Raw genomic sequence first — 17,618 nt, 5'->3', positions numbered from 1 at the left:
AGTTCGCAAGTTAAATTTTGTCCTAGTTGATAGAGCTTTGAAAACCAAAAGAAAGGGGAAAAAGCTGTAGCTGGATCTTGATCAGATTGTGAGGGCTTTCATGAAGCATCCCTGAGAAGTATTTTACAGGGTTTTTTTTAAACACATTGTATTAATTTTTAACGTTCCAGTGTTTGTTTTTTAAAATTATTTCTAGGGTTTCTTTTGTCTTTCAATAGCTATTCAGATAACAGCAGCAATAAATGAAAAGTTATGAACATCAAAATGCATTCTTAAAAACTTTATTAGTGTGACACAGGTTCTCAGTACAGACTGTGAAGTACAGTCAGAAGTCTAAATATCCCCAACTTAAATCTCCGGGCTGTCTCTGTCTGCAAGGCTACATACTAGAGTCTGACTTACTTTGATATCGGTACAACTGTCAGTATGGCTCTCCTCTGCAAGCTAATGGTGAAGCAGTACATGTTTAAGGATGTGCAAAAAGATGTTCTGCAGGTTCTGAAGACACAGGAAAACACACAGAGGCACTTGGCACACCTCAGTCACGACAGCCCTGTCTGCAGCAGACTTAGGAGAGGTGCCTACCTGTGCCTCTTGCAGAGCAGCTGAATATGACATTGTTCCTTACAGCATTAACTTCTGCCCTATTTGTGCATTCCTTTCGGGAGTGCAAGGAACAGAAGCAAGGACCAGAAACAGTGCAAAATTTAAAAAAAAAAAAAGTCCACCTGTTGACCTGAACTTCTCTTTGATCCCTGCTAAGGCTCATGTACCTTCCTTATTTCTTCTTCTGTGATGGTAACGGTGTCATTGTTACACCAGGATTTGTATTTGTTCAGTCCAGGAGACTCCTGAAATTACGAGATAACAGTACAGATACGATTGGAAAAAAAACCCAAAACACTAAAATCCTTATCTGGTGTGTTTTTGTTGTTTTAACTACAAAAATACCTGTTTTATTACTAGATGCGCTTGATGAAGCGGTTAATCCCCAGTTTCTCATTCTTTAGTTACCCACAGCTTACCTACAGTTTCCTACCAGGAACTGGCTTGAGGAAAGACTGCACAGCCAGGCTGAGGTGGGCTGAGGATAACTAAAGCTCATTATATTCCAGAACACTTAATGCATTCACTGCAATGTTAAAAATGCTAGCACATACAAATTCTTCCGAGATTTACAGGCACTATGTGGAGATTATGTGCAAAAGTCTGCAGATATTTTTTTTGGCATTGCTATTCATTTATGAAATATATTTCTTGCAAATATAAAGCATTCTTTCCCTCTGAAAACAAGAAAATTACAAAAAAGTCAAAATATAGGAGTATAATAAAATGAGTATCTAGGGGAAAAAAACCACAAGCCACCTTAGTCTACTGCTGTGAAAAAAGAAAATATGAAAAAAGTCCAGCAAGTATCACCATATAAAAAACCACCCAGAATAACCACATGCTTTTTGCATCAGCTTTTGTTCTTCAGAGATAATTATCCTCCAACAGAAAGATGTTTTACATGATGCGCCAAGATCCTGGGAGGAAGAAAAAGAAAAAAACGTTAAGAGTGCTTATCTTCCTTAACTTGGAAAAAAATTTCACAAACTAACCTGGGAAGGATTATGGGAAACGTAAGTCTCTTGTGACAGAAAGAAATTCAGGAACGCTTAGTATCACAAGAGATGGGGTATTGTTTGAAAGTGGCACTGCAGCAAGAGTAGCAGTCCACTCCAGATACGCAGTAACGATGCATCTTTGTCTTGCCCATTTGAAGTCGGTTGCCAAACCTTTACACAGGATTTTGCTGCATATAATTACTCATACTCTCCGAGGAGCCAGGGCTGCCTCTGCTGTCACAGGACAGAGGCTCCTCCACAGCTTCTTCAGAAAGCCAGAACACAGACCCTCCTGGCTGGCATGCGAGTGGACAGAGCCCAGCACTGGATGTGCCCTTGCCTCTCCCCTCTACACCCCCGGAGTGTACTTATGTGAATACTTCCATGAACTAATGATGATGCTAAAAGACTCCAATTCCTTACTCTTATGTCAAAGGTGTGATCAAGCTAAGTACAAAGAAGGGCACGGTAGCAGTGGAACATGTGCGTGGAACGAGGCTGTATTTGCACCAGGAAAGCTGAGAGCAGAACTCTGAAACCTCCTATACCTGCCAGCTTAGCTGTGGGGCTTTTTGTATCTGTTCTGGACACTGTTCCAAAATTGGCCTAGTGCAGAAATAAGGACATAAACTCACTGTTCTAAAGATAAAAACAGTGACTTGAGATCTGCTTGATCTTCATTACTTGGTAAAAAGGTCTTACGAGGGCAACAGTATGTCATGCCTTGGAATCCTCAGTTACACAAACCTAAGGGAATTTAGGTTTACATGAAGTAATTCTGCACAAACTGTACAGACAAAGGATGTGAAAAAAAAAAAAAATAAGGCCTTCCCTACCTAGGAACTCCGAAGTTCGAAGTCATTCCAAGTGTTGTGTCTAACAGCATCTCTAACCATGTCAGTTAAAACACTGCCAACAAAATGTAACTTCAATAACACTAGCATCAGTTGTTCTTGTGGTAGTTCAGAGTATAGAGAAAGAAATCTCACCGAATGATGTTAACGTTTAGCTTGTTTTCTGCTTCTCAGATTTGCTGCTGGAGGACTGTCCCTTTGCCTAAAGAGCAAGAGAAGCATGAGATAGTAAGAAACTGTGAACTAAGCTAAAATCTGAAATAAAACAGTGACAGATACTCATCAGAAGTCATCGTTCAGCTGTAAATAGGATCTGCACTTGAAATACACAAAGTTTAGCAACAGTATTTAGAAATTCTGTTGGTATATACATATTTTCCTTTTTCCACCATGACTTATTTTGTTTCAGATAAAGACAGCCTCTTCATATCCTATTTCTCAACATCCTTTTGCCCATGTTAGTGATCCAGTCAAAACTCAGAACATTAAAAAATACATCCTTCTGAAGAAGCACTAAAGTCACACCCTCCAATTTTACATTGAAAATTGTAAGACAGTTCTCTTGTTATACAAAAGGCATGTGTGACAATTCCATAATGAAGAAAAATCCCACAACTTGAAATATGAAACATGAAGTTTCCAGAGCAGATGTCACCATCTGATTCAGCCATCTACCTGCATGTATCCTGTGACAGAACAACGTGATGGGAAAAGTTTCACCCTCACCTAAACCCATTTTCTGTATTTCTGGATGACAAAAGTCAAGCAACGGGGATCTAAATTTTTTTTTTTAAATGTAGAAACAACTACCTTCCTTTTCCCAGCATATACATTCTACATACTTATTTATGAATATATGTAGGTTGTCATTCTTTTTTTTTAAAAGTAAATTATGATAATAACTGAAGGAGTACATTCTAATCACTTTTAGAATGCTGTTATTTAAAACTATCAATAAAAGAGAGAAGCGATGAGAATTTCAAGGCAGCCACAGGCATGTGAAGTTTGACTCTCTGATCAGCAGCTATGGCAATAAGGAGCCTGTGGAGCATGCACTGAACCCCTGCAGAAGACCATACTCTCTTAAATATTTTAGACCCCATTTATTGAAAATTTCCATTGAAATAGACATGTGCTTTTCTCCTATGTACATGCTTACAAAAATGAATCCAGTTCAACCTATTGAATTGGGTAAATGTAAAATTCTCCCCAAAGTAATATCCATGTAATATGAACCCCAAATCAGTTGCCCATTGTCCTGGTTTCAGCTGGGATGGAGTAGATTTTTCTTCCCAATAGCTGGTACAGTGCTGTGCTTTGGAGTTGGTATGAGAATAATGTTGATAACACACTGAAGTTTTAGTTGTAGTGGTTATACTAAGTCAGGGACTTTTGAGATTCTCATGCTCTGCCTGTGAGGACGTGCAGAAGTTGGGAGGGGGCACGGCCAGGACAGCTGACCTGGACTGGCCAAAGAGATATTCCCTACGATATAATGTCATGCCCAGTACATAAACTGGAGTTAGCTGGGGGGCCAGAATCGCTGTTCGATTGGGCTGTCAATCACTGGATGGTAAGCAATTGCTGTACTGGACATCACTGGTTCTTGTACATTCCTTTGTCAGTATCATTATCATCATCATCATCATCATCGTTGTTTCCTTCTCTCTTGCTGTCCTATTAAACTGTTTTTATCTCAACCCATGAGTTTTTCCCAATTCTCTCCCCCTCCCCACTGGAGGCAGGGGTGGCAGAGTGAGTGAGCAGCTGCGTGGTGCTTAATTGCTGGCTAAACCATGACACCCGTCTTTCGTGTTTATAGTGTATAGTAACCATGACTGTCCATATTATAATATGTATGTTTCTACCGTTTTAGGGTCTTTGGGTTTTCCTTTATCCTTTGGGGTTGGTTTAGTGGTGATGGTTTCCTTTCCACTTTTGTCCTACACTCCAAAGAAAAAAAAAGAGTTACAGTTACAAACAGAATAGAGAACTGATGGCTCCTAATTTGACATCTGCCATAACACATTATTTTCTATGTGGTGGGAGAGTGCTCAATGCAGGACACATGCATGTAATTACTGCCCTTAGTCCACAGCAAGCTGGAATCTGGAGCTTTGTTTAATACTTAGGGAGACTAGGGCACCAGAAAGCATACGCAGACAAAAAAGTTGGCATATATGGGCAGATTTCGTACTTACTACAAAGCAATAATGTTGCAGCAGCAGACTTAGCTCCGAAGTTCATAATCAAATAGAACAGCACTTGAAACACCAATAGTTTGTCTTAAACCACCTGAGGATTCGGTATCAAGGTAAGCGCTTGGGGAAGCACTGCAGTGGTCAGAAGAGCTATTTGGAAACACAGCTATTTCCTCGCAGGAATTACATCTGATTTGAACTTCAGTTTCAAAGCTGCTTCTTCTCTGCCCCCCAGGACCAGAACAAACACAGCATAAAAGCACAGATAATAATAATCACCATTTTAAGTATGGACAAACATAATTCATTCTTGGTAACTGGGTGCCTTGTAGTATTAAGCTTAAGGAAGCTAATGCAGAATGTCACTTGGGAACTGGTTATGCTTACACAGCTGTGTCCGTCCAAGGGGTTTAATTTTGACTGCTAATATACTGGTTTGGTCAAAGATGAAAGATGTAGTAAATTCAAGCTGTTTTTTCTTTCTCCTTGCAGGAAGCAGGCAGGTCACTACCACAGGAAAAAGGCAGGGATGGGCTGCCAGGAGTCCATAGCAGATGAGAGACAATGGCACCTGCTTTAACCAGTTGAGTACAAAAAATATTGACCATTCAAAAAGCATGTACCATTCCCTCTGTCTGCAGATGAGGGACCAGAGCACAGGGCAGGACATGTCACACACAGGATAGGAGAGCAAGCAGGTAACAAGAGGGAGTTACTGGTTCTTAACCAGTTTGAGCACTGTAGAAAACAAAAGGAGTCCAGGGTTTTTGCACTGATATCCCACCAGCTGCCCCAGATTCCCCTTGGGCTCCTCTGCCAAGGAAGCATATATTGCCACTGTAGTGGCACAGTGGATGTCTCAAAGCCATACAAGTCCTCTCTGTCTGTCCAAGCTCAAGGTAACAAACACCAGGTTAAGAGCAAGCAGAAAGCACATCTGGCATGTGGACAAAATCTCAGTCTCCTTCTTCACACTTTTCCAGCACAACCATCCTCTCTCAAACACCATCCTCATGGTGGTGACCTCCAGATTTATGCAGCTTCCATTGCTAGTTCATTCATATAGACTCGCATGTCTGGCACTTTGCTGGGAAAAGTCTGACAGCTGTTTGTCAGCTGTGTTTAAGTTGATTATGTGACAAATAAATGCTCTATTTCTCATTACAAGACCTCTCCTGTCCCCTCCTCCTTCATGTCTCGTCAGCTCTAATATTTTCCCTAACAGATCTACAACTCTTTTCTACTCCTAGCATCTGTCTCTGCAAAACCCTCTTGAACTGTTTCTCAGTTCCAGCCTAGTAGTGCATGCAGTCATTGAAGAAAGATTTCCCTGCCTCTCTACATTTTTTGGACACTCTAATCTGTACAAAAACTGTTACCACAATTCTCTGCTCAACTTACTTTGCCAAGCCTGTCTTAGCTCTCTAGAAGACCCTGAATACCACAAATCTTCCTTCTTCCAAATATTTAATACACAGCAAGACACATCAAAGTTCCATTACAGTAGTAGAGCAATCACTACGTCTGGACAGCATCTTTCAAAGCGCCTAGGTCTAAGCTGAAACTGAGCTACTGAAAAGTGAGGAACTTTCAGAGAGTAGTGAAAAACTATTTATTTTGCAAGTTATTAGCAGAAAATGTCCTACCTTTGAGTGCTGTGGTGTGGCAGGAGCCTTTGCACAAGTATCAAAGTCACCTGATAGGGCATCAATAGCTGCAGACTCATCCGTAGACTTCTGCAATAATTTTAATTCTGAAGTCACACAATATGCAATACTTCCCACAGACAAATTAGTATTTCAGGAATTTATGTCTGCTTTAATTAGCCCTTTCTTAAAAAAAACATACCTGAGCTCTAGACGTATATTTGAACAGAGATGTCTATTTGAGGTTTTCAAGATACACAATTTCTTTGAATACTGGACCTGAACATTCACAGTGTAGTTGCATAAAAACTGTATTTATTATGAAGAGTTATTCTTCACAAGTTTTACTGTCCACACTTGTTATTATCTACTGCATTCACTAGCATTTATGAGAACCTGTAATGAATCATGCCTTGATCTACAATGACACTACTTTGAAAAAAAAAGATCAGAGCACACAGCATGAAACAAACACAGAAGAAAACTACCATAAATGTTACCTTTTGCTCTTTGTGTTTCACATCATCCTTTGCTGTTGGCTTTACTGGTTTACCCTTGGGAAGAAGAAAGATTACATCTTCATTTTGAACTGGTCAGATTAGTTTTAAGATACAGCTACTTAGGAATGACATTGGGAGTTTACCAAGAAAGTCACACCATTCTAAACAGATTTCTTTATTTCTCATGCTATGTACTCAAAGTCAGTTCATTATGTGTTTTCATGGTCTGTTTCTTTGACCATGTCTGCAATAACGTATTTCTACCCTTGTAGTCTACTGGAAAAACAGTTTCCTGAGCCACAAAAGATCATATCACTGTTAGCAGTCATGTGCTCCAGTGGATGACAGTTTTACAGTGCTTTAGGTATACCACAAAGGTAATACCCATACATGCACTTTGTGCCCAAATTTGGAATGAAACTACTTGGAATGAATAAAAATTATTACCCACCATTTGCAAATATCTCCTGTTTAAAAGCAGACTATAAAGCCAAGCTGTTTAAAGGGAGACACCCTATTTTTTCACCTGGTTTTCTGGATTATATGTATATATAAGTATAGGATACTTACATGTTTAACCCTAAAACATAAATACAGTACACACACATACTCATTTATTCAGTGTTCCTGTTCTCCTTGTAGTTCCAAAGAGGCCAGACTTGCTCATATGCATAAAATTTCTGATGTTGCAAATAAAAACTAATAAAGCTTTTCCTTACCTGCTCATCTGACTCCAGAAGTTTTCGGTAGTCAGGTGGGATAGTATCGTCTCTTTCTCCAAGTTTGTCTCTGTGTTCAGATTTAGCCTTTTCCTGAAAGCATTTAATTTTTTAACAACTTTGATACTTAAGTTAGAGATAGTAACAAACAGTAAACCAGAGTGCTCATTAAACTTAGGACAGATGCCTTTTTTAATTTAGAATTTTAAAACTACCAAAAAACCCCTGTATTTTATTTCGCTATGAAGTGTGTTTCATGCCTAAAAGTTTTAAAACTACTAGCTCTCAATAAGCGTACATATTTAATAAGTTAAACATGTATATACATAGCACCACCCCAACATAAAAAAAAAAGTCAACTTTCAGTTCTGCTTTTCAACAATACGACTGAAAGAAGTCATTCCATACTTACGCATCGAATCTCATCCATGCACTATAGCTTTAACACAAAACTGATGTTCCTGCAATGTCTTACCTGTGAATGCATCTGAGCACCTGTAGCAGAATCCAGGGCACCTACCCAGCTCACACCCAAACTGATCAAGAGTGGCCTACACTCCTCATCAGACTTAGGTGCCAGAGTCAGTTTCAAACCCAACACAGCTAGAAGGCAGAGCGCCACAAGCTCCTGAAAACTGCATCAAGGAGGGAAGCGTTCCTTCCACTACATTTATTTTTCAATTTATGCTGCTTTCATTTCAGGCAAACGTATCAGAAACATGCCATACAAAACACCTGGTTTAGATACAAGGAGGTTTTTTTAGCATATTGTTGAATAATGTTTTTGTATTTGTTAATGCAGACATTTTAAGGATCTCTTCTTTATAATTTTTTTTTAATATAAGCATTTTCCATGCCTTTGTAAAGAACAACACATGAAGAAAGCCGGCCTCCTACAGGTCTGCTGAAGCACAGGATTTGCTGAGATCTTGCACATCAAGTGTTCACCCCTTCCTATGGCAAGGGACAACGCTACCCAGACTGTACAAACCTGCTCCTAACGCCGTGGAGCCTAGTCTTAAGATAAGAAAGCCCCTTCTAGATTGCAGCCTAAATTTATTCATGGGAGCTTATGTTGCTTTTTTCCCTCAGTAATTTTCTTTACCTTAAGTATTTCAGTTTACAATTTACTATTACTACTACTAATATGCAGAAATGCATCTGATTTTCTTATTAGCAGGAAGGTCTTTATAGAATTATATGAAGAAAGACTGAATGAAGCAATGAATGAAGACTGAATGAAACAAGCAAGTTAAAAAATATGACTGATGAAATGAATGTGTCCGTTGATGACCTTGGTATTTCTGGGGTTGTAAAAGTCAAAGTTTGACAAAAAGAGGGTCACAAAATTAATGTGAGAAATGGAGGCCAGAGAAGACACCTGAAAAATAATTAGAATAACAGAAGGCACTGAAATCAAATTATGGCAAATTTCCTGTAATATTTCAACACTCACCTCCAAGCGGCTGAAGTATATTAACTAATTCAACGTTTTTCACAAAAAACACAAGTAATCCAGCTGATTGAAAACTGCATGCTTAGAGGCAAAAAAACAGTGAAGTGGTTGATATACCTACATATAGGACAACATAAGAGTATGTTGGTTTTTTCTAGTAACCTTGCTCCTACATCTGAAAATCACATGCCATGTACTCCTATGAGTATGTAAGAAATATTACAGTATACCATTAAAAAAAAAAAAATTAAGAAACCAGGTAAGTATCTCAGGGGTTTTTTTGTTTGTTTATTTGTTGCCCAGACTGCATAATTTTCAGAATGTTTTTTTTTACCTTTACTTTATCCACAACTGGTTTGTTCTCATCAGGGTCAGGTTCTCTCTGTCCCAGGGAATCAGACAGGAGATCCAAGGCTTCATCCATCTCTTTTCCTCCCTAACAAAGCATAAACACACTCATGAATGCAAATCAGCTGTAAAAATAATTTAATTAATCCAGCTAATATAAGTACTGACTAATAAACTGTCAACTTCAGTGAACAATGAACAACCATGTCTCCCTTTGTAATTACAATGTAGTGCAATAGCTGGGGAAAACAATTACAGAATATTTAGTCTTACAGAAAACGTCATTTCAAGAGGGGTAATGGAAGTTATTTTGATGGCCTTTGTTACACATAAGCCTAACTGATCTAATGAGAACAGTTCTTTGAAAATATTGTGTTTTGGTAATTGCCATTCAGTTTGCAAACACCATTAGCACTGCAGATTAGCTTCTAGGGAAGTGTCAATCTGAATTAAAACTTATTAACATTTTATCTTTACAATATATATGGTCTTTTGGTAATTCACACCAGTTTTACTCAAACGCTGGTTAGAAAAAAAGCCCTCAAGACCAACTAAAACCCAAGGGGGAGGAGCTTTATATTCCACGTTAAAATTTGGCTGGAAACACTAGAGGGAGCTCCCACTCCACGTATCAGAATGGAGAAAGGCGGCAGCGTGCAACATTACCACTAAATGCAACGAAGGGAAGTTCTCCTCGTCTTGGCACTCGCTGTCCCTCCATTAACCTTGAACTCCTCCTTTTATAGGCTTAACAGATGATATTGCCACTGCAATGACTACACTATCATTATTTTAAATGTTCTCATTACCTAACCAGGTAAAGAAAGGTATGGTTCGGTTAACAGCCCAAGAATAAAAATGAACCCATTTGCACAAAGGTAACTACCTGCATTGCCCCACAGAAAGGAAATACACACATCCTCTGATGTCCTCAGTAACTCTGGAGGAATCAGCACAGGACTAGGCACTTCCTTTTCGAAGTGCAGGTGGGGAGGTTTCAAAGGCAGGCTGAAATACAACAGTGAATGGAACTCGACAAAACAGGCAGACCAGACACAACGTGTCCAGAAACTCACACTTTTTTTTTTACCCCCCAGAGGGAACATTTTTTTTTACCTTCCATGGCAATAAATTATTTAACTTTGCAAAAGTCTATACTGGTAAAACGGGCCAGATCATGCTGCCATCTCTCTCCATTAGTCAGTTCTTAGTTTGAGATAGAATTGAATCGAATCAAATTGAATAATAGTTCGGCTGGAAGGGACCCGCAACAATCATCTAGTCCAACTGCCTGACCAGTGCAGGGCTGACCAAAAGTTAAAGCATATCATTAAGGGCATTGTACAAATGCCTCTTAAACACTGACAGGCTTGGGGCACTGACCACCTCTCTAGGAAGCCTGTTCCAGTGTTTGACCACACGCTCCATAAAGAAAGGTAGATACTAGATGAGGATCTACAGGAGAGGTTGCTTACTGAGGTAGAAGAGAGTGGAGCTGCTGAGTGCACTGAAGAAACTGTAGCAGCAGAGATAACATCTGAGGAATCTGCAGGCTTTTTATCCTCCCTGGTTTTCTGAAACAAGACACAGCATCATTACTAACATAGAGGCCTAAGAGAAAAATATGCATTGAATTCCACGCATCTAAATTCAAATGCCTATATGGTTTATTTCTAGGACTTTATTTTTCTTAGAAGCTCTAATTATTTCAGACTTCCCTTCCTGAGAAGCATTTTGCAACTGGTTTGCATCTCAGTTTGCTCAAGTTCAATCTTCCATTTCAACTACTAGGTTAAACCCTGGCACAGCTTAAGTGAGAGGCAGGGTTTATGTTACTTCAGAGGAGCTAAGATTTCCTCAACTCCATTTATATTCCTAAGTAACATTTTTAAAAGTCCCAACTGCAAAGCATTACTTATGCAAGCAACTGGTAAAAAGATATGACAACTAAATTATCTAGTTGTTGCTAATTATTGAAGTCCTGCTCTCTCTTCTATATCAAATTTACTCACCTTTATTACAGTTGGCTTAGGTAATGGTGCAGATGGAGATGGAGAACAGGAAAATCCTTCTGTCAAACCCTCTAAAAGATCATTTTCACTCATAGGCTATCATTGAAAAAAAAAAAAGAGAGGCTTTTAAAACTTTTCTTCTATTAAAAAGTGAACAGGTAACACAGCCTATCCCCATTTTTAAACTGAAGACTGAGAAACCTTACTCACATTTGAGTAAGTAATTAATGAATGAAATATTAATGAAATGAATGAATATTCAATTTTTTACCTGGGACTTTTCTTCAAGTTTTGGTAAGAGTGGTTTTCCATCTTTATCCTACAAAAAAAAAAAAAAGCCCCTTACAATAAACCAAGCAGTCCTTAAACAACCATGCCATTACAAATACTCTGAAAGCATTCATGGAAAGCATTACACAAGAAAATGATCCAAGTAGTATCCTCTAGCACCTACTGCTGTTACTCAAAGTGTCATTTAAAAAATCCAGGTCCTGTAACTTTGAAACCTCTGAGTGCTGAAAAGTGATTCAGTGTGTGGGATTCTGAGCCTCCCTACTTAATTGTGCTATTTCCATGGAAATAGCACAATTAATAAATAAAACCACAACTTCCAGATTGGTGACAATACTCCTGGATGCAGAGTCCAGAAAGGCTGTATCTTTTCACACCAGCAGCTGTGACAGGTGGTGTGCAAGTCTTGGCTATATGTAAGCAACCCAATATGTTAAATGAGTCATGTGGTGATATTCATAAAAATAGCAGCTTGAAGCGTTGGGTTTTTTAACAGCTTTGACCAAACACAATTTATTAAGTTCTAAAACACAAAAAGCTAATCAAAGACTCCAGTGCATTAATCTCAGCCAAAATTATTCATGTGTAGGTACTTGCATCTAAACCACTTGGGTGCCTATACAGGCATCTAATGACAGATGTCAGATATTCAGGAACTACAAACTGCAATTTTTATATACTATAAAAATGGCTGAACTAAACATCAACATTTCAAAATTAAGTAAGAGTTTCAGTTTCATCCATATATTCTGAGGAATGAAACAAAAGTAAGACTACAGCACATGAAATAAATTACTTTTGCTTCTGTTAATCTGTACTCTGGAGGAATTGTTTCTTCATCTTCACCCAGTTTTTTGCATTCTTCCTGTTTGGTTTTCTCCTATGAAGGCAAAATAAAAATAGTATTAATAAAAGGAAGTAACTACATCCCAACAGACAGGCATATGAGCAAGCTTTCAAAGTCTCCAGTCTACTAATTCAAATTAGTCTTTAAATCCAACTACCAGATAAAAATCTCATGCAAATTAGAAGAAACCCTTTTCTCTTGAGAAAGCCTTCACTTCTCTGCCTGTTTCCTCCTGTGTGTATCAGGAGTAGCTCTACCTATTTCAATGAAAATCAACAGTTAAGTAAATAGACAAGCATGGACCAATAACAAAATAGCATTATACCTCTGAGTCTTAATTCTTGACTTTTTTTTTAAATCCACTCAACAGCTACCTGGCCTGCATGCAAAGGAACGCTGATCAGAGAAATTGGTAGCCAACTTCAAAAAGGACTACCCATCATGCAAGTTATTTTGGAAGATGACAACTAAGAAAAGGTAGTAAAGCCAACTTTGGAAACTTCTGCTTGATAAGAGTTCCAGCCCACCAGAAGAGCTGTCCTCTATTTTTGGCTCCAGTCAATACCACGGGGCCCATGGTTTGAGGAGGCAAATGGGGGCATTCAGACTGTGACTATGAACATCATTCCCTTAGACAGAATACACACATTTCAGTGACTTACTTAACGCTCCCTGTTAAAATAACAAGATCAGTGAAAAACCCAAAGTGTTATGTATCATTCCTAATTTAAATACCTCATCATAAAGTTGGTTCCTTTTGCAAAAGGACCACACTGTATGCCACCTCTGACATGTATGCTAATTCTGCTTTGGTTCAGCAGTAAGACACTAAGCAAATGCAGTTTTCAGAAGCCTTAGGGAACTACTGCACTGTAATAGGCAGAATGATTAAGAAAATGTAATCACTGTGTTGAAATCCCACTAGTACTTCCTAAGCAAAACACAAATGGTGTCACAAGTAAATTTTGTTTTTAAAAAAACCTGCAAGTATTATCTCTAAATTGTTTCTAGCCTGAGGAAATACAGTAACATCGAAGATAATTACATCAAAAGTCTATTTTTTAAGGTCTGATTGTTTCTCTACCTTAACTTTGTCCACAGTAGGTTTCTTTTCATCTGGGTCAGGCTCCCTCTTTCCTAGGCTACTGGACAAGGCTTCCAGTGCTTCATCTGCAACGTTACCAACCTGTAAGGGTATTGATATAGTAAAAAACAATTCTTAGTTTGGAGCTCAGCTGCACCTGAAGAAACCTGTACATATACTACCATTGCCAGCTACTACCGCCAGCCACACATCACTTAAGGTAAAAATTGAGAAGTAAACTAAAAAACTGTAATGCTTCTCTCCTTAGTTGTCTTTACAAACTTGGGATCTGCTGAGTTCAAGGCATAACGAAACTTTGACAGGGTTTGCTCTGTAAACAGGCTTCACCTTTCTGAAGACTTACAGCTAAAATGTTTGGGAGGGGGGATGGGGGGGCTGTTAATTTTTTTCTTTTTTAATAGAAGCATATATATTCTGAGAAGAGATGCAAGAATGTCAGTCTTTAATGCAATCTTCCAAAATACTTAGTAGGAAAATTATGATTTTTTTGTAGAGTTTGTCTTTTCCTTCAGTATCTATTAAGTTCACAAACAGCATCCCTTTTAGAATAGACCACAAGAACTGTCAGTTTCACTTCCTATATTAAGAAGGTCACTGACTTTCCCTATTCAGTTTGTGCTTGACTTAATTGTTCTGGAAAACAGTCGGCCTTTGTGGCTTACCTCTAGGGAGGAAGAATATGCAATCCCGAAATAAACATCTTGACAATACGCTATACCATTGCATAAATGAAGCAGTGAGTTTTGCATTAGCTCCAGCTAAGACTACTCACTGAAGACACAGCTGATGGAGCTGCAGATTGCACAGTGCAAGCTGTGGCACGAGGGACTACTTCATCCTCAGTAGTTTTTGCAGACACAGGATCTGAAGGCTTCTGAAACAGAACAATAACATTGCATTTTACTGAATATGCTCAGAAACCCAAAATGTACCTGTTAAGTGTCCTTTTTTTAATACAATACAAAACAAGAAAGAAAAGTCTCAGCTTAAAGGTAGCAGCCCCTCAATTAAGGACTAAATGTCAATACTGCATGTTCCACTGAAAGCAACGGGGCGGGGGGGGGGAAACAGAAACAGAAGAAAGTATTTTTCTTGATAGTAGCATTACCCAGTCTTAGCAAAACTACCAGTGTCAGTGTCTTCAGTGAACTAGAAAGACATACTTTGGATGTGCTGCTGGGCTTTGATGGTTTGGATTCTACTGCAGGCTGTGCAGGGCAGGCGAAGTCTTTTGAAAATTCATCAACAAGATCACATTCACTCAAAGGCTGCAAAAAAAGACGTATGTGGTATGGGTGACTCACTGCCTGTTTTTAATTTATTTTTTCAAGAATTATATTTGAATTTTTCAGAAAGCAGAAAAACTTCTTGTAGCCTACACCAAAATAACCTTTCACATTTACATGCAACAAAACAGCATGAATTTCGCAGTACATAAAATTATGAAAACCACTTTTCAGAATGAGTCAGTTGCTTTGTTATCAACAGTCAATATAATGTACAGAACATTATGTTCAATACTTTTACAGGGCTAATGAAAAGGAAAATGCAACCTCTTCATCAGAAAAAAATTGCTAATATTTACCAGATAGTATTTACTGTAATAGCACCATGTTGTTATAATACTTCAAGTAAAAATTACATATAGGTAGTGGAAAGCAGCACTATCAGATTATGATTCTGCCATTTTTATGGGGTTTTTTCTTTTCTTCCAGCAGAACTAGAGTTCCTTCAGAGGCAGTGTCAGCTGGAAGTTCACTTAGCTGTGCACTGACGGTCGACACTCAGCACGTTTTAGGTAAAAGTGAATAAACTGCAATTTTAGTTCCCTACTCTGTGATTCATTACAATCTGTTGATCCTACGTGATCTATGTACTTCCATGATCTACAACTAATGTTCCTGGGATCCTTCAAACTACTGTTTACACCTAAATGTTCAAGTCTTTGCTAGCAGTGATCACCAGTCACTTGCTACGTGGAACTTAATTTGTTAGGGTTCATTTGGTCAAATTCATAACATATAAAATGACATTTCTAAAGGACAGTCCCTTATTTTCCCTCCCACTTGCCTTCCTTTAGCAATCAGTGCCCCTAAGTCTTCAAAAATTTTGCATCATGTAAGGCCGACACCACTTTCCATAGTGACTGAATTCCTCTTTCAACCACTAAATCAAAAAAGCCTAACAACTTATTTTCACAAAAGTAATGCCACTGCATGTGCTTAAAGGTATGCAGAATGGAGGCCCAAAGTAATAGAAGCCTTAGGTGAACTCATGAAGGAAGAAGAACTTTGTATTCATCAGAAATCAAGGAAGAACGGTAAGCAATTGAAGGTTTTTCAGCTATTGACATAATTTTTTTTGTTTTGCTGGTTTTGGTTTCACAGATCTACATTACTGATGATACCACAGGAAGTATGGGCAAACACATCTTGCTCAATATCGCTTTCTTCAAATTATAAACAGTGAAGTAGTGCTGAGAAAAATACTGTAACATATGACTTCAATAGCCCTGTGATTCACTTACAGAACAACTATTAAATTTTATCCGTGTGTCTGATTGATGAGGGTGGAAAAGCATACGAATACTTATTCTTATACTAAGCACTTAACTCTTTTGGCATAAGGCCTCATAATTCTGACCTCATTTTCTGCTTTGTTTTTTTACTGGAGTTCAGTCAAACTATGAACCAACCACCCTTAACTCATGCCATGCTCCTCTTCTGGAGCTTTTCTTTTTTGTGTGTGCCATCTCTGTTGCGCTCCCTGTGAAACAGGAAGGCTTGTCTTCTAGCATTAGTGCGTGGTTCTCTCAGAGCACAGCTGCTCTTTTTTCCTTATGACATGCTTGGCAGGCATTCCTTCTGTGCAGCTCTTATGCATCACCCACTCAATACGATTGCACATCTAGGACCTGACACAAAGATTTTAGAGATGTAAAGTCTATTCATCCTGCCTTTGCATTCCTCCAGATTTCTAGCTTGAATAACAGAAATTACTTCCCATTTCTGCTAAAAAAGCACAGTGTTATTCTCACCCCGATTGGTCCTGACCTTCACACTCATTTCAGAAGAATGGAGGTTTATGTGTACTTTTCCAATTTCAGCAGCACTCCTCAACCCACAGTATTTCCGAAGTGAAGCCCTCAGCTTCTTCAGTGCACAGTTCCTTTGCTTTTCCTATTTTTGCTTGCTTCCCGTGCATTTTCAATTAACTTTTCTAACTTTCTCTTTCAATCTACCTTGTAGTTGCTACACCACGATGGATACTTTTTGCAAAGTTCAAGTTGTTCTTTTGCATTAGGAGAATGTCCATAGCAGCTTTTTCCTTCTTTTCAGTCATATTCCTTTATATTTGATGACTAATGAGAGAAAACTGTCAAGACAAAAGGATTTTCCTGCCTTGCCCCTCTGTGTCCTTCAACAGCTCCAACAGGCTTCTACCTTACAGTAACTCCCCATATAGCTTTCCTTTCTGTCAGCAGTCATTTCTGTAACTCTCTCCTATCTTTGTGATCTGTAAACCTTTTTCTTACCGTGAGCTCTTCATTCACAGCCAGTGAATTTCAATAAAACTAACTTTCACTTGACACTTCAGATCAGCAGGTTTTGTGAAAGGACATAAACGCACAAGCAGACCAAAAGACTTACATAATGGCACAGAGAGAAGTGATGACAGAGAAGGAGAAACAGGGTAGCTATTCACACTCCTACAACATTGTCAGTTTTCTAACCTTAGGTTTTTCTTCAGGCTTTGGCAATATTGGTTTTCCATCTTTATCCTAAAAATAAAGTAAATAGTATTGGCATTTTTCCACTGTTGTAAGAAGTGCCACACTCTTATAAACACCAGCAAAACAATACAAAATAAATGATACACGCAAGATTACATCAGTGACACAGTAACAGCACTGAGGGAATTCTTACTTGGCCAGGTTAAGTGGATAAAAAAAAGCAAATGTGATGTTAGCACAATATAAATGGGCCATGAGACCAAAAAGTGTTCACTCCTATCCGTATCAACATGCAGCAG

General features: G+C 38.6%; 2 protein-coding genes across 2 annotated transcripts in view; one reads left to right on the top strand and one right to left on the bottom strand.

Annotated features, from left to right (window-relative positions):
- The window catches only part of ERAP1 (endoplasmic reticulum aminopeptidase 1), a gene marked incomplete at its 5' end in the record, with an annotated part of 11,661 nt that extends 9,518 nt beyond the window's left edge, over positions 1-2,143 (top strand). The window contains one exon of the mRNA XM_010291356.1: positions 2,044-2,143. Coding sequence (XP_010289658.1) covers positions 2,044-2,143 — 100 coding nt within the window. The remainder of the gene's footprint in view (positions 1-2,043) is intronic.
- Positions 2,144-2,605: 462 nt separating this feature from the next.
- The window catches only part of CAST (calpastatin), a 26,527-nt gene continuing 11,514 nt past the window's right edge, over positions 2,606-17,618 (bottom strand). The window contains exons 13-26 of the mRNA XM_010291355.1: positions 17,320-17,367; positions 14,750-14,854; positions 14,359-14,460; positions 13,566-13,667; positions 12,431-12,514; positions 11,615-11,662; positions 11,344-11,439; positions 10,807-10,905; positions 9,318-9,419; positions 7,528-7,620; positions 6,809-6,862; positions 6,309-6,398; positions 4,330-4,409; positions 2,606-2,663 (exon numbers count right to left, since the gene is read on the bottom strand). Coding sequence (XP_010289657.1) covers positions 2,606-2,663; positions 4,330-4,409; positions 6,309-6,398; positions 6,809-6,862; positions 7,528-7,620; positions 9,318-9,419; positions 10,807-10,905; positions 11,344-11,439; positions 11,615-11,662; positions 12,431-12,514; positions 13,566-13,667; positions 14,359-14,460; positions 14,750-14,854; positions 17,320-17,367 — 1,161 coding nt within the window. The remainder of the gene's footprint in view (positions 2,664-4,329; positions 4,410-6,308; positions 6,399-6,808; positions 6,863-7,527; positions 7,621-9,317; positions 9,420-10,806; positions 10,906-11,343; positions 11,440-11,614; positions 11,663-12,430; positions 12,515-13,565; positions 13,668-14,358; positions 14,461-14,749; positions 14,855-17,319; positions 17,368-17,618) is intronic.

Source organism: Phaethon lepturus, unplaced genomic scaffold (genome assembly GCF_000687285.1).
Source record: "Phaethon lepturus isolate BGI_N335 unplaced genomic scaffold, ASM68728v1 scaffold21717, whole genome shotgun sequence".
NCBI lineage: Eukaryota > Metazoa > Chordata > Aves > Phaethontiformes > Phaethontidae > Phaethon > Phaethon lepturus.
Note: the sequence above shows the minus strand (reverse complement) of the source record. Positions and strands in the feature narration are given on the sequence as shown.